This window comes from Pseudochaenichthys georgianus, chromosome 4 (assembly GCF_902827115.2).
Source record: "Pseudochaenichthys georgianus chromosome 4, fPseGeo1.2, whole genome shotgun sequence".
NCBI lineage: Eukaryota > Metazoa > Chordata > Actinopteri > Perciformes > Channichthyidae > Pseudochaenichthys > Pseudochaenichthys georgianus.
The window spans coordinates 12,857,397-12,873,993 of NC_047506.1; the positions used below are offsets into that span (position 1 = coordinate 12,857,397).

Below are 16,597 nucleotides of genomic sequence, written 5' to 3' on the forward strand. Positions count from 1 at the left end.
ATGTTGCCATACATATGAATGAATGTTACTTAATCTGTGTGCCTGCATCATGCATATTAGTGTTTATTTCATTCATGAAAATAATGACAGGCATCATGCGTTTCTTCCAGACTCGATTCCTATTTATAGGGTAGTCAGATGATGATAAGATTACATTTTATATTAAATAAGTTTGACTAAAATTACAACATTGCTGGTTTAGGCTCAACAAAATCGAATACAAATTGATGACAAAAAAAATACATTTAGACACATTAAGAATCAAATTTGAGAAAAAAAAGCTGACAGCTGAAATAACAGTTTTGAGTTTCATGTGCTACAATTAGACTAAAGCTATGAAAGATGCAAATGATTTAAATGTTACTGAATTGTAGTCAACAGAACACGACTCAATCGCAAAAAGCTGCTAAAATAACCACTGGAGATATATATGTTTTGTTCATATTGGTGAATACATTGTGACAGAGACTCTGAACTTAATGTCCCTCTCTGTGCATGTTCTTCCTCTTTGCTCTCCAGTTCTTCGTGGGAGAGCGTCTTAAGTAAGAGCAGCGAGGTGGTGTCCCCGCAGGAGCTGCAGTGCTGCCGCCGGCTGGTCCAGCTGTGCAGAGACTGCCTGGTAGTCGTCTTCAAGTTTGTCTCAGAGTCCCGCGGCTCTTTGACCGGACTCAGCCCCGAATGGGACGACACCAGGTGAGAAGGACACCCAAGCCTTTGATGTCTTCCCACTTAGCTCTTATTTTTTGAAAGATTCTTATATCTTTCTTGCTGTAATATATAGTTCATTATGCAGTAGAGGGGCTGGATATGCTTTCAGAGACACAATGGGATTCAACATCTTACTGGTAGGTCCCCGGTTAAAGCTGTGTCTTTGTTCAAGGCATTAACCTTGTTGCTTGAAAAGTTTTCAGTTTTGGAGTTTATTTTGCTCTAGTTTACACAAACGTTCATAAAAGTATCAGACATATCTCAACAAACACATATTAGGAGCAGGAAAATAAGCCCATCAGGATACTGAACCTGGGTTAGATAAACAGAAGACACCATCGGTGTTGGGAATATTTATTTTGTTCTCTTCTTCTCGTTGATATTTTAGTCCAGAAGGAAACTGGTTAAAGCCGAGTTTGTTAATGCAGAACAAGTAACATAGATGTCTCAATACACTTTGGTAAAACTCCCTTTAGAAGGCACTGAAAGAAGACACTTTGACACAAAGACATAACACTTTGGTTTCAACCGCTTTCATCATGAAACCTCTTTCAGAAAACATTCCCCCTTTCGCCTCCATGGAGACTTAGAGCCATCATCCTAATCACATAACCTCCATAAAACAAACACAAAAAATCTGCCTCATTCTATTTTTAAGGTTGGTCCCCGCAGGAGACAGCAGCTCAGGTTTGGAGTGAGCAAACTTTTAAAGAACATATGCTTTGGGCTGGCAGACAGGGAGGGAGGGAGGGAGGAGGGCGAGGAGAGGGGAGTGAGGGAGTGTGCCGTTAACAGGAAATAATGGCCCACAGATTAGCGCTCAGGTTAGCCCGAGGCCCCCCGAGGCCTGCTTAATTCAATTAGAGCCCAGATGAGCCTGTGTAGCAAATGACCTTATGAGAAAAAGAGAGCGCTCTTTTTTTCCTCGGGCCTCGCTTTACATGATTCATAACTCTTACGCATATTTAAACAGGCTATCACTTCGCGCCTACAGTATGAAAACCTTAGCTGTTAAAAGAAAAAAGCATGTGGGGTTTGTGTACAATTGTAAAGCTCCATATGTTTTGATTAATCTGGCATTGTGGCTATTGATTGTTTTATCATGGGTATATTTGTTTTGAGGATAGATTCAGGATGATACATTAATGGGAGGACTAATTGGATTGTATAACTCGCAGGCACACAAATGAACACTCTGGTGTATCAGTATGTTCGCAGTAGGTATCCTTTAGAGTCCATAAAAAGCATACATTGGTCTGTCTCTCCTTATTTCTTCTGTGTCTATATATGTCTGTACAAAAGCGTACCATTTGCTGCTGGACCAGCCTCTACCCATGGCTCCACCACACCTGCTGTTGTCGCTGCCGCTTCTTCCTCCGTCTCTTCGCCCCTCAACGCAGGTCTTTTGCTTGGTTTAGTTCTGCTAAACCCCCCATCCTCCAGCACCGTCCCCTGCTCTCTTCTGCTCCCCCCACCACCTCATAGCTGTAACCAAGGCTTGGTCCCACCTGCCCAATGATGGTTGCTTTAGCTGCACAACCAACAGTCTAGCATGGCCCCCTCTCCTTTCCCTCACTAATATTCAAGTTGTAATTGACTTATACAGCATGATAATCAGATGTGTATTAAACCACCTGATGCCCAAAACAATAAATGATGGATTTGAAAGGAAGGAGATAGGAGAAGGAAGCATATGAAGACTGTTTGAAGCACTGTTTGTCTATAGCGCAACCATCCGGCCAGCTTGCTGTACATCACCAGCCCATCACCCTGCTTCCACATGCTTAACTATGCCTTTCACTCAACGCTTTTATCAAGAGCATCTTACCCTGAGTGCATTTTCAAAACGAGTGGCCTCAGTGGGAACTGAGCACCTCACCTGCACCGCATCAGTGTCAACCTAAGCACCGCACTCTTCTTGTCAGACAGAAAATGGCTCTGCTTGCATCACGTGTTTTACAGTTTCACAACACCAGCGGTTCACATCTCTCCATCAGGCATGCAGGGAAGAGTCGCAAACCGCCGCCACTTCAGATGGATGAGAAGCAATTACGATTATTCTCTCATTGATGCATACGTTTCTATGAGAGGGTGTGCGTCTGCATGCACATCATGTGGCTGTTCATCCATCCCTCCTTAATTACTGTGCCCACATCTCACTGAGAAGTACATTTAAACCATAGGTTATGTTTGAAACACTACTTCCATGCTCTAAAATGTGGCTCTAAAGAGATCACATCCTTACATTTCCAGTCCATCCTTCCTTCAATAATTCTCAACAATGATTTCCTATTGACATGCGAAACACAAAATAAGGCAATTTAGTACTAAAAACTTTGGAAGCCACCCACTGGTTTCAGATTGCTGAAGCTTCGCATTAGCTACAGCTGAACTTGTTCATGTATCTAACATTAAAAGAGGATTGTTAATGTTGTCCTTTTTGTCACTAGCATTAGTAAGGCCACCATTGAATAAATGCTGGAACTCAATAACTTGGCGATGGAGGGCCAACATCCAATGAGATGGGTTGTTTTAAATGCTAAGCAATGTGATATATTCTAAATATCTAGCTACGGACCAGCCTTTATTTTAGAACACTACCATTAAGCACGGTCACACATGCTTCAAAAATGCATTAGCGAATATTTACCTCCCATTTTCCATTCCATGAGAGCGCAGGGGCAAATAAAACATTCACTTCAGGGAACAAAATTCATTTATATCAACTTTGACCAGCTTCAACCAATTGCCCGTACTTGGCACCGTTTAAGCAAACAACTAATGCTCGTAATAAATTAAACAAGATAATTTCTCCCCTTTTGTTCACCGTCTTGCTGTTAAATGCATTTGACCCGGCAGCCATGTTAAAAACATTCAAGCCAAACTCAGGCACTTCTCAACTGACAGAGCAAAATGTTCTACATTCTTCTGCATTTGTGTGGACACTCCCGTATGACACCTGTTAACTATTTATTCATCTATTGAAGGCTGATTTCATTGAAGTCTTAAAAAACAATGTCATATCTGAAAGACCTGTTTGACAAACGTCCAAATTCTGGTTAATGTAACTACTGAAATCAAATATAAAACACTATAATAAATCATACACAAGTGTAGCTTCTGAATACCCACACCACGCCGTCTCTTGTGCACACACACACACACACACACACACACACACACACACACACACACACACACACACACACACACACACACACACACACACACACACACACACACACACACACACACACACACACACACACACACACGTGTAACACATACACTCACAGAGCTCTTGGCAGCCTTTGGCACACATCAAAGTGGGTCTGCAGGCCGGGGTCTTCGGGGTCTCCATTGTTGACCACACCTGCCCGCTCTAGTTCAAGCATCCTTCCTCTGCTGAGTGCCCTGATCAGGTGTGTCAACAGCCCCATGAGTCTTAGCAAAGTCCTTCAGTTGGCGTGGGCAGATGAGAGGAAGTCGCCAAATAGCTACTCTAATGACTTTCTTGTTAAGCCTGGAATTACTGTCACTGACACTGTCAAGACAATTTTCCCATGATGACAAAAGTTTCAGATTCTATTAACTTTCATCAGTCTGAAAAGTGCGGCAGTAATTAGGGTTAATTGGGGCGTTGAACTGAATGTGGGTTGCGGATAACCTTCAAGCCTCTTTGTACCTCTTGGTGTACGATTGCGTCAGCTGCTTCGGCAGTCATCCTCTCCATCCTAAGTCATGGTATTTCTTTCTGTCCGTCCTCCTCTTAATTTGCTGTGGCAGTTGCATATCGATGAAGCACTCAGGGGTGGCATGGAAGGCCTGTCAGTACAAACAGTGGTAGATTGTAGCTTTGCATGTAAGGAGCGGAGCAGGGGGGCATCTTTCTGTCTCCCTGTCAACTGATTGATTGAAGCAAAGCACAAGTGCATGAACAAGCCTCCCCTCTGGCTTTCAAGCATGCACGTTGTTGCCAATACCTTCTTGATGATCAAGAGGAGGACGGACCTGGAAGATACCGGAATGAGAGTCCAATTAAATATAGCCTGCAGAGACAGCAGCCACTTGGACGTGAGAAGCCCTCCTACCCAACCCCCCGCCACTACCAGCAACGTGATGCTATCTATGAGCAGAATATTCTCAAAGTGAATAGCAGAGGATCTCTGAAGAACACACACTCGGGCCCTCGATGAATGTTCAATATTTGATATTCTTTCTTTTTTTTACATCTTTTTTAATGGCATTTCCATACCTGGGCTTGGTATTATTCTAGTAAAGGCCTTATGGAAATAAAGGGGGAAAAAAATCACACCACAAATCCATGAACAGAATCCCAATGGATGAACACGTGGAATCTCATAGAAAAAGATGGTGGGGAACGGAAACATGAAAAATGTAGAAGAAATTAATCCAAAAGGTGACACATAATCATGGAATCAGTACTGTAAATGGCTTACAGCAATCCTGCCCGCCTGCTCTCTTGGGTTTGAGTGTGGGAGTTTAAGAAGTAGTGGCGGACTGAGCCCTTGTTCGAGTCCAGTCAGAGAAGAAGAAGATGTGCTGGAGGGATTCCTACGGCCCACTTGAAGCTGCTTCAAGGACACTCTTGTTGAACTAAATTAAGTTAATTTAAAGGCCTTCTAACTCTCCTGAGTCTGGGACTGTGTGGAAGCGGACGCCCCATGGGCTTTTTTTTTTTCTCTTTCCGGTCGACTTTAGAAGAAACTGCTCGGCTAATTTGTTCAAGAGCTATTTCACAAGGAGAGAGAGAGAGCTGTCAGAGAAAAGTATGCTATCTCTGCACCAGTTTAAACGAAGATATTATTTCTTCATTCTGTAATCCTCTGCCCCAGTGGCTCCCTTTTGATTAGATTGCCACATCTTTAACATTTCCACAGGGACTATTTATTTTGTTCGTTGTACTCTCTAAAGGAGTATTAGATTTATTTTTTATTAGCTAAAGATCCTTGCTGCATTTGCGGCAATAAGGTCACATAATGTACGGCAGGGCTATTCAATTAGTTTGGAATGTGGGCCGGTTGATGAAAATGATCCAAAGCAAGGGGCCGGGGAAAAAATGGCTTGAAATATGAGCAATCATATTAAGAGCTTCAGATGCAGTAAATACTACAGCAGTTCACCCTTGAAAAAGAGATCAATGATCTCAATGCGATTCACCTGCATAAATAAAGGTTTGAAATTAAATGACTACAACAGCATAGTGGAGTGCATATATTTTGTTTAATTAAATCAAACATAGCCCCAAGGCCTTTATAAATGGCAAGTTCAGAACTCAGTACATGTGAAGCTAATATAACCATCAACATCATTAGATTTAGATTAAATGATCTAATAATTCACACAAAATAGCAATTTAGGGCCATACACAAACAGTGCATATTATGGTATAATAACAATAAAGACAAGTGAGCCATACCACATCAATTACTTAATTAAAAGCAAAAACAATTATCAAAAGACTTAATTACCAAAACACAACACACAGCCTTTTAAAACTCAAACCTTTTTTGATTAACATAGGGATAACTGACATACAGTATGCAACCAACTTGGCAGATATGTGCCATCTAATGAGAGAAATGGCATTTTTTCGATTTAGCAGGAGCAGGGAAGTCGGGAGTATACGTTGTCATGGCAATACGCATACAGTGAAGCAGATGCTGGTCAGTGAGGGATGCTCGATTATTAGTTTTTATGGCATTCACGTGTGAGAATGCCGATTTGCACGTACGTGTAAGTCGAGCCAAACATTGTGAGGACAACAAGTGCAAGACCCCTTGAATGAGGGAATTTCTCGTGGCTGACTTCATGAGTCCAGAACTTTTCAGAACCTGCCAGCTGAAATGACTGTCGCAGGTCATCTGATGACTGAATGTCAATGAGTTCGAGTTGTAATGTCACAATCAGCTCCTTTGCTTTCAGTGCAAACTCCCCCTCTACATTCACAGAGAAAGGGTCCTTCACAAATCTCATCACTTCAGTCGGGAGACTGAAATGTTCAAACCTCGCGGCAAAGTTGGTTTTTAATGCGTCCATAAATCCAGTCATCACCTCGGTGATTTGTAAACCTGCAGTGTTGGAAAATGGAGCATTTTTCCTGGACATAAATCCGCAAAACAAAGTGTGAGCTTTTTTTTTAAACGCATGGAGTCTCTCCACAAGTTGTGTAACCATTTTATCTCTGCCCTGCAGCTCCAAATTGAGTTGGTTCAGATGTTGGAAAATGTCGCTCAAAAAGCAAACAGCAGCGTAAAACTCATCATTCTCTATCAGACACAGAAAGGCGTTGGCTTTTTTATGTTTTGAATTGCGGAGAAACGCCATGATCTCCTCCTTAAGTTCACAAAATCGTTTCAAGACGTGTCCTTTGCTTAACCATCTAATGTCACTGTGCATGAGCAAATCATTATATTGAGCTGACATGTCTGACAACATCTGGCGAAAAAGGCGGTGCTGTAAACTGGAGTTACAACGAATAAAGTTAATCGCCATGACAGAGTCCATTGTGTTTTTTAACTCACCACTCAGTTTTGCGCACAGGAGGCTTTGGTGGATGAGGCAATGAAGCAATCTCAGCTGTGGAGCCACATCTGCCAGCCTAGCGGACAGTCCCTGTGTTCGGCCCGACATCGCAGGGGCCCCATCTGTTACAAGCATGTTAATACGATCCAATCCCAACTTGTGCTCCTTGAAAAATGAAACCACTTTGTGGAACATCACCTCACCGGTCGTGTGTCCATCCAAAGGAATTAATCCAAGTAGATCCTCCCGAAAGCACTCACCATCAAAGAATCTAACATAGAGGCACAGCTGTGCAACATCGCTGCTGTCAGTGGATTCATCAATTATTTTCAAATTCTAGCGATCTCGAGCCGGTTTCTCAAACTTACCTACCCCACCTTTAAACTTGATTTTTTTTTTTTTTACTTTTTAACATTATACTCAAAGGGCCAGTAAATATCACCCGGGGGCCGGATTTGGCCCGCGGGCCGCCAATTGAATAGCCCTGATGTACGCCATCCCATTATGACTGCCGCAAAAGAATGTAAGTCACTCTTCCAACTGATGAGTCTGGAAGAACTTTCCCTTGTCTCGTGTTTCTGAACAGTAACCCAACATTTGCGTATCCTTCCGTTAACCTTGTCCAGGATTTGATCATATCATCTGACATTGCTCTGACAACCATATCTAACTCATTTCCAGTAGCTCAGGATCATGGGAGCAGGGTTCAGCCCCTCCTCACTCATCTCAACCTGACGCTGGTCTCATTCTCAGGTACTGGAACGCTGTTAGCAGGAGCTGCCTCACTGCTCTGTCTCGGTGGAAGGTGTCATAGAAAAGTCTTAGAAAGATACTGAAGCCTATACCACGGAATGATAGGTGAGGATATTATGTTCATGATACCAACGATTTTTTTTTAAAAAGGGTCGAAGTTGAAAAATACCGTTGTCCTGAAAGACAAAAATAGATCTGCTTCTGCCTGTATATGGTCAATAATGTATCATTCTACAAGCACATACATCAATAATGCATACAACCTAATTAAGTTACGGTGTAACTAGAATGTTGTTAGATTTGGTACATTCCATACAATTAAAGCTGTAATGATTTATCAATTATTCAATTGTTATATATATATATATATATTGAGTATTGTGATGATGGGGTAGTCAAAATGGTTGATGATAATCACTGATAATTCTTTCGAACCAAAAAGACGATGAATTGCTGTTTTCAGCTTCATATATATGAGAATTTTAGGCTTTTCTTTACCATAAATTGTATTACAGTGAATATATATTTTGGTTTTGGACTGTTGGTCAGACAAAACAAGACAAATCTGTGTGTGTGGTAAACAATAAATCTTAATCTTAAATTGGCTATAGAGGCAGCCCCACACAACCCCAAATCATATGTATCTTACAGGTTTTTTCTTTTTTTTCTCCCATTTTCAAGGGGAGTGTGGTTTTAATATCTTGAAATCACCAGGTCATTATAAAGTTTAAAAGTGCAAACAAAGACAGCCATAAAACTGTAGAATCAATATATGAAAGGTGTGCAATATGTGGTGCCGAACACCAAGGAGCCCTGACCTCTAAATAATGAACTTTGCATATCTGATCCTCTCATTATATTCATCCTTTCCCTTAATCCCACAATCCCTGGTTTCTGCCCGTCTGTCCAGGTATCTGCTGCCAGTGACCTCTCAGTTCATCATGAAGTGGCCTTCGTCCAACTTTGGCCGCATCTCCTCGGCCAGGCTACGCTCACGCAGCCTTTTCGCCGCCAGGATGGGCCACTTCTGAAGTCACCATGGCAACTCTGGCTTTCAACACCTCGCTTTTTGACCTCAATCCCTCTCCCCTGACTCTCACCCAACCACTCTGATCTCAGCAAGTCCGGCGCCACAACCTGGGCCTAAATCCTTGAAAGATCAACAAAGAAAGTCCGGATGATTTGGGATTTCTTAAGGGCCTCGTTCAGTTTAGACCTAGACCAGCAGACCACCCACTCCCCCGACCCCAGTTACACCAGACAATGGGTTTCCCCTCTTATCTCATTGTAATTGCTGTATTATACTTACTCAATGTACAGTTAGAAGTCATGGTACTGTTAAAGAAAAGGATTACAACTACTAAACAATGCAAGGATTATGTATTTTGTAAGGTATTCCATGAATGCAGTGAATGCTGACGCAGAATGCATATGGAATGATAAACAAAACTATCCCTTTTTTGATAAAGTGGATCTAAAAAAAATAAAAAAGCTTATTTTTGCTGGCTGTAATTACTTATATTATGTCAGAATTGTTATTTATTTAATAACTTATATCAGAGGCTTTATGTTTCAACAGTCACTTTATGTTTCAGTTATTACAGTGGAGGTGGTGCCCAGGGAACTGTGTAGCTTCTGAATGCTAACGCTTCATGTTTTACCTGTGTGATATTAAGGGCAGCACTGTAAAGCAATGCAATGTTAAGAATGTCAATGTAGTAAAGCCAAGCCTCTTTGCCTCGTAGAGAGAGAGCTGACAGCGGCCACAGCGCAAAGGGCCAAACTCAAATGTTAAGAGAGCACCCAGTTCCTAATATGCACTTTGCAGTATGTTACAGAAAGAAGAAGTTGGTGCACATTTCAGTAGTGTTTGCATGTTTAGAATGTAGTCCCTCGCCCGGATTTAGTGGTTAGAAGAGCTGCGTTTGGAATATACTTGAAGTTTTGTGTTGTCATTATTAATTATTATGTCTTTGTATCGCCCCTCACTCAGAAGGAAAGTCTTTTAGATTTGTAGTCTGGAGTACAGCTGTGTAGAAGATAATAAGGATTTGTTGCATCACTTGCAGATTGTGCGGCACGTTGAATGGCTAATAGGCCCAAATGTTATGTACTGTAACCACGGTGATTTGCCAGGGACAAGCAGCCGCAGCCTTTTTTTTCACCACACTCTAGGTACAAGTGCCAGGGAGATTGTGGATGTGCCAATAATAACACATCTACTTCATGTGTTCAGTTGGGTTTTATTTAATTTTAATATATCATAAAACTACTGTAGGACCTCAGTTAAGTACAGTATTTAATGTCAATAGGGAGAAACGCAGTGTTATATGATTTGTAGTTTACTTGGCTCTGTGTACTACCCCCCCCCCCCTTTGATACATTTAAAGACGGCAGTGTTTCAGCACACGGTGCATTCTCTAAGCCTGACTAACAAGTGTAGCAGCAATGCTACGCTAAATCTACTCAAACCCCCCCAATACACTGAACATCACAATGCCAAATGTCTTTTTTTGCCTGATTTCATTTGTGTTAAGATATTAAGTATTTTTTTCATTAAAGGTGAGATATTTTACATAGCAATAACACACGCATTTCCTCTTTTTGTCATTTGTTTTCTTCAAGTAGACATTATTTGAACCTACAATTAATTTTAACCTGCAGAGAGTTTCGAATGAACAACTTGGTTGCTCTCTATTTTCATGATGCAACAACGGTCCCTACTGGAATTCAAACGGGTATGTTGTGGTGATCAAAACATAAAACTGCTTTAAAGGTTATGAGAGAAATCAATGCAGCACAGACTCACATTCAAGGTAATTGGTGATGGTGCTAAATTCTCCAAATCCATGATTTCATTTGACATTTCAGTTTTAGCTCATGAATTGATTCGATTTAAAATAATATTTGTTCTGCACTGAAAGCTATAGTATGTCGTAAGACTATTGAGGGTAATTTTGTAAACATTATGGAGATCATCACTTTTGCCTATAATTTGAATATAAATTTTTATAAATTATCATTTATTATGAAAATCAGGACAGACTATAATACATTTAGCCAATACAATTTATATCAATTTAAATTATTTATTAATATTCTTTGCAAAATGTGCAGCGTATAAGCAACAGTTTTTTTTAACAAAAAATAAGGAGCACTTTCAACTGATAGTCTGTTTAATTAACAGTTAATTATCTGAGAATCAATGAAAGTAGGAAATAATAAACAAATAATTGAGCTAACTCAAGTGGAACTAATTAGAACCATTGAATTTAATTGCTCTTGATTCAATGGTAATACGACTTCCTGTCCACATGATATTATTACTCGAGGAGCTCTCAGGCTATCTGGGTCAGCCTCTGAGTGATATCACATTTCACACCAGAGGGGCCTCAGCGGACAGGTGACACTCCTGAACTGTCACTCGCCTCCAAAATGGAAGGGCTTCTGGGTACACTCTCATCTTGACCCCGAAAGCCTCCCTGCACGGAGGATCATGTGAGCCCCCACGCCTTTGCGTACAAGAACAGAGTGGGTTTTATTTAGACCTGGAACAGCAGCATGGGGTCCAGCTTCTTGTGACCTTTTCACCCCCCATCCCTCTCGCCATCCCTCTTTCTGTCAGCAGAAGAGGTGCAAGGCCATGACCTTGAGGCTCTCCGGCCTCTTCTATAGCCGCAGCCCCTGTAACCAAAGAGAGCGGAGGCTGACAGTCTGGCACTGCGACCCAGACGTGCTGTCCAAAAATATCTCTCCCAGCAACGGGGCTGCGCTGTTCTGTCCTGACCTTTCCACTCATCACTCTCCTCAGCCTCGTCGCCATCAATGGCTTCCCTCCTCCACCTGAGCGTGGTCCAGCTTTTTACTTTTTTTTCAACCCCAGGTGACCCAATTTCAGAGCCCTGAGCCGACCTCTCGGCTTGGAGAGTATAAAAGCGAGCGGGAGCTGTGTGAGAGAGGTGGATGGTTCAGATGAGATAAGGAAACACACACATACCCACACACAAGCTCTCGCAGCAAACACATGATGGCCGACTCTTAAAAAAAATGCAGCTTTTTTGTGTGCACTTAATCCACTATTTCAAATGACATGGAGGGAAAAGAGCAGTGTGATTTGTTCGGTAATTATGACTGGCTGAGTGAGGTGTCCAGAGCCTCCTTTTCTTTTCTAGTGAAGCTCTAAAAGTGGAGCCTGTGGTGTTTTTGTGCATCCGAATAACAAAAATGACCTTTCTTATCAGACACATTTTGCCTGTGTGCAGCCCGTGTATAAAAAAGGTGTGTATGTGCAGGATTATGTATCTCTCCTACCCACTGTGTGCGAAATGCCAGCATGTACCGTGCTGTAGGAATGTATGTGTGTGTATAGCATGCTCACATATGTTCACTGCTGTGTTTTATTAGTTTTCCGGGCCTCACACCTGTCTGTGTCTTGACATTTGTGTGTTTGTGTGTTTATGTGTATTCTCAAAGGGACACATTCAATGACACCCGCTGCAATACATTATCTGCGGAGCCTCGTTGACAACATCTTTGCTCTCACCAGGGGTCCTGCCTGTAACTGACACACACACACACACACACACACACACACACACACACACACACACACACACACACACACACACACACACACACACACACACACACACACACACACACACACACACACACACACACACACACACACACACACACACACACACACACACACACACACACACACACACACACACACACACACACACACACACACACACACACACACACACGAGCCTGGATGGTCTTCACTCAGCCGGTCCCACTGGCTCGGGTTATTTACTGCAAACACATTTCTGTTTACTCTGCGAGCGACACATTTCATTTTCTCTTTGACTAAAATGAATTCTGCTGGACAGTTCAGGCAGGGAGTAAAACTATTAAAATCTCATTTTTGCTTGTTTGTTTATTTGTTTAATTCACATGGTGGTTGTAGATTATTTAAATACTCAGAGTGACATAATTAGGGGATTCAGTTGTATAAAACTAAACACTAATTCATTAGTAAATCATCACTAAACTAATAAAGAAGCAATTTTAATGAGTTGTCTAAGTCATTTTTCAAGTAAAAATGGAAAAAAAATAACATCTTCTCTCAAATAAGAACAGTGAGGGTTGCCACAGTGGATGCGAGTGGATGCATATAAAAGCGGTGCTGTTTAAACAAAGACAACAATTAAAAGTGTCACCATTGATCATTGATATACTAAATAATTAAAAGAACACTCCATACTAAAACTAAAGCAGATAAGTTAACAATGAAAAGTCATATTAATTACAGCCCGTTTGGACTTTCCAGCTAAATTCAACCTCTATCATGGAGATTGGATCATTAGTTCAGAGATGAAAAACAGGGCCCACGAATGACGCTGACCGACAGATTTGTACCGATTAGAGAATGAGCTGCAGATTGTAATGGATTCCAGTCATTTTTAAATCAATATCAATCAAATAAGAAAATATTTGCTGCCTCCAGTTTCTCAAATGGGAGGATTTGAAGCTCTTCTTTGTCATATATTATATTGAGATGAATACATTTTTATTTTGCCATTTTCTTTCAACAAAAAAACAAGTTGAATATGCTTTCTAGAGCTCTATGACATTTTATAGACAAAATTAGAAAATTAATAAATAATGAAAATAATTTAAACTGCTCTATTCTTTTCTGATTTGTAATACATTATTAAATTCAACTGTGATTCAAACATACGAGGTGCACCGTCAACTAATTGAACCAAGGTGACAGCCTTCGTCTCATTGTCGCGCACGCACGCACGCACACACGCACGCACGCACACACAGCTAATTCAAGGGAATGTGTCTTTAATCATAATCATGCAGAGGTCATCACACTTCAGGCTTTCTTCAACGAGCACAAAAGGCTACATTAATCAACACACTATAGAACACATTGCATCCCGTGTATTGTAAAGGATGATTTGTTATGGTTTGATTCAGGGCCAAACACATACAGATATCATTGTGTATCAGTGTCCTTACACTTCTTTTGGAGATGTAAGCTGGGGTTCGTCTGGTTGCCTGTATTTACCAGGGGGAGGGTTATGCTGAGTGTGCATGCTCTTTACTCTTCCAGATAAACACACTTTCATACCTGAGCAGCGGGTTCCTCATTCACCTTCCCTTCCAGACATTTAAACACACATAAATATAAACCAGTGACCTTCTGCCTATTAACCCACTTCACTAACCTTTATGGACCTGTCGACCCTGTATCTCTCCGCAGAGCCGCTGGATCACACTGCACTGCACCAATTCAAAATGTTCACCTTGGTTTCAACACTCAAGGAGTCTACTGTGCTTTGTTCCACCCACAGGGGGTTACAGATGAGCACATTTCTGCATATGGCCATCATTCACAGCCCTGGGCTCCCCCTGAGTGTGTGTCTTGAGTGTGTGTAACAAATGGAGCCGAGCAGTGAAGGTATTAATGTGAAGGAACGAGCCCTGTGGTGGAAGTGCAGTGGGAAGTCACTTTCTCTCCTATATGGCCCCTAACAAGATGGAGAGGAGCAGGCAGGTGTGAGCGGTGGTCCACACCTCCGCTGGCTTGATTAGCACTTCTGATGGGAGAGAAGAGAGGACGACGATCCTTGGCGTGAGGCTGTCATTCTCCTCTTCCTCGTACATCTCCTCTGTCCCTCACTCTGCAGAGAGTGGGAGAGGGGAGACTCAAAATGAGAATAAATGAGGTGTGGGGAAGGCGTTCGGGCAGTGGCTGTTTGTGTGCATGTACCTGCCTTCTATGGCGTTCAGATCTCTTCCTCTAGCTGCAGCTGTGGAGCCAAAAGACCGTCCGGGGACTCTTCGTGCAGGATCTGCTGAACGCCCCGGGGGACGGATTGAGCAGGCTGGGATATTATCAATACAGCCCCTCCAGGCAGCCTGGGAGACTAAAGACAGAACCATTGACTCGCTCTGCCTATTAGTCTACTGCTGAGCATCAGTGTTGTGGGGGGCTCAGCCAACCAGACCTGCATCTTCGCCTCATCCATTCCTGCTCATGGTCTTTCTGACCCTCCTTTTCTTTTGTTTGTTTCCTTCTTCCACATCCTTACATGTACTGTTCCTCCTCTGGCCTTACTCCTTCTCTCACAGAACTTTTTTATAATTCTAACACCATTATTCCGCTTTTTTTCTTGCCCATTCCCCTCCCAGCCTTTTTCACGGTGCCAAGGTGCGCCCACATTTGCAACGAGCTGCGCGCGGCTGTAATTACACGTGCCTCTTCTTAAGAGCTTTGCTCTTCGGGGAATGCTTTTTGATCCTCTCTCGTATCATTACTCTGTATTTTTAAATCCTCCATCTCTACTTTGCTTCACAGTTATGTGTGTAATGAGTTTGACCTTGTGTTTGTTGAACAGAAGCCAAAGAACTCGACATTCGTTCTTTCTCTAAAATTGTTGTTTTTTTATGAATTTCATTTGAATGTATTTTCTGTCTTCTTAAAGATACAGATGTGTATAGATGAAAACACATCTCAACAGGCTTTATATGTAAAATATAGATCCAATATAGATTTACAGGGTAATAAATGTATCCTTCACTGAGAAACTGTCTAATGTTCAACGTATGGTCTTTATTTCAGCTTTCCCCTCTCATTGCTGCCAGCTACACGAATGCCAAATCATTCCCAATATTTCCTTTAACCTTGATGATTCACAGGGACAGCTCTCTGGCCGATCTGCTCTCAGCGCCTGCATGAAGGAAACTGGAGAAACCCTCAACAGAAACCACAGCTTGGTCTCTGGAGCCAGCAGCCATTTTGAATCCCCCTCAGATGGCTTAACCAGCCGTTTCTGTGACCTCATCTTTTGGAAGAAAAAAACAGGAGGAATACAAAAATGGTAACCCTGCGAACCCTCTTAAAAACTGAAAGCTTTTCCCCTCCCTACCTCTGCGCAATCCCTTTTGCCTTTCTGACTCCACTTCACGAGTCTCACTGTCTCTGTTACGGCTCCCCAGTTCCATTTTGTCCAAGCCATTATCGTGCAGCAATAAGCCGACACAGGTCACCGGTGTTAATGACCTCTCTGGTGATCCTTTGGGTGCTCAGGTCCTCTCTGGTAAAGTGAAGACAAACATGTCTGGTGTGCTAAATATCCCAGAGTGACCCACAACTCTGCCAGAGACTGATCCACATCTTGTATATAATGTCCGCTGTCTCATCGTGAGGCTGATTTGTTCGTTTGTGTAAGTCCTTTCAGAGGGGACATGTTGTGATGTTTTACTTCACAGCAGTTTTCTCACTTAAATAAATGCAGGACTTTCTTTTAAAAACGTGAGAGGCTAAACAGCATGGTTTCATGTGATGAGACTCCCCAGATTTAGTCAGATTTGTGTGTGCATTTAAGTTTTGGAGTGTTTATATATGTGTGTGTGTGTGTGTGTGTGTGTGTGTGTGTGTGTGTGTGTGTGTGTGTGTGTGTGTGTGTGTGTGTGTGTGTGTGTGTGTGTGTGTGTGTGTGTGTGTGTGTGTGTGTGTGTGTGTGTGTGTGTGTGTGTGTGTGTGTGTGTGTGTGTGTGTGTGTGT

At 42.1% G+C, this 16,597-nt stretch overlaps 1 protein-coding gene across 3 annotated transcripts in view; it reads left to right on the forward strand.

The window, feature by feature from the left end:
• Positions 1-10,577, forward strand: part of ttll7 (tubulin tyrosine ligase-like family, member 7) — a 91,359-nt gene extending 80,782 nt beyond the window's left edge. Inside the window, exons 20-23 of one of the 3 annotated variants that reach the window (XM_034081815.2) lie at positions 520-693; positions 2,011-2,108; positions 8,008-8,112; positions 8,918-9,007. In XM_034081815.2, coding sequence (XP_033937706.1) covers positions 520-693; positions 2,011-2,108; positions 8,008-8,090 — 355 coding nt within the window. In that variant the 3' untranslated portion in view covers positions 8,091-8,112; positions 8,918-9,007. Of the gene's footprint in view, positions 1-519; positions 694-2,010; positions 2,109-8,007; positions 8,113-8,917 lie in introns of all 3 variants that reach the window. The other 2 variants (XM_034081817.2, XM_034081816.2) reach the window with 2 other exon arrangements.
• The last annotated feature ends 6,020 nt before the right edge of the window (positions 10,578-16,597 follow it).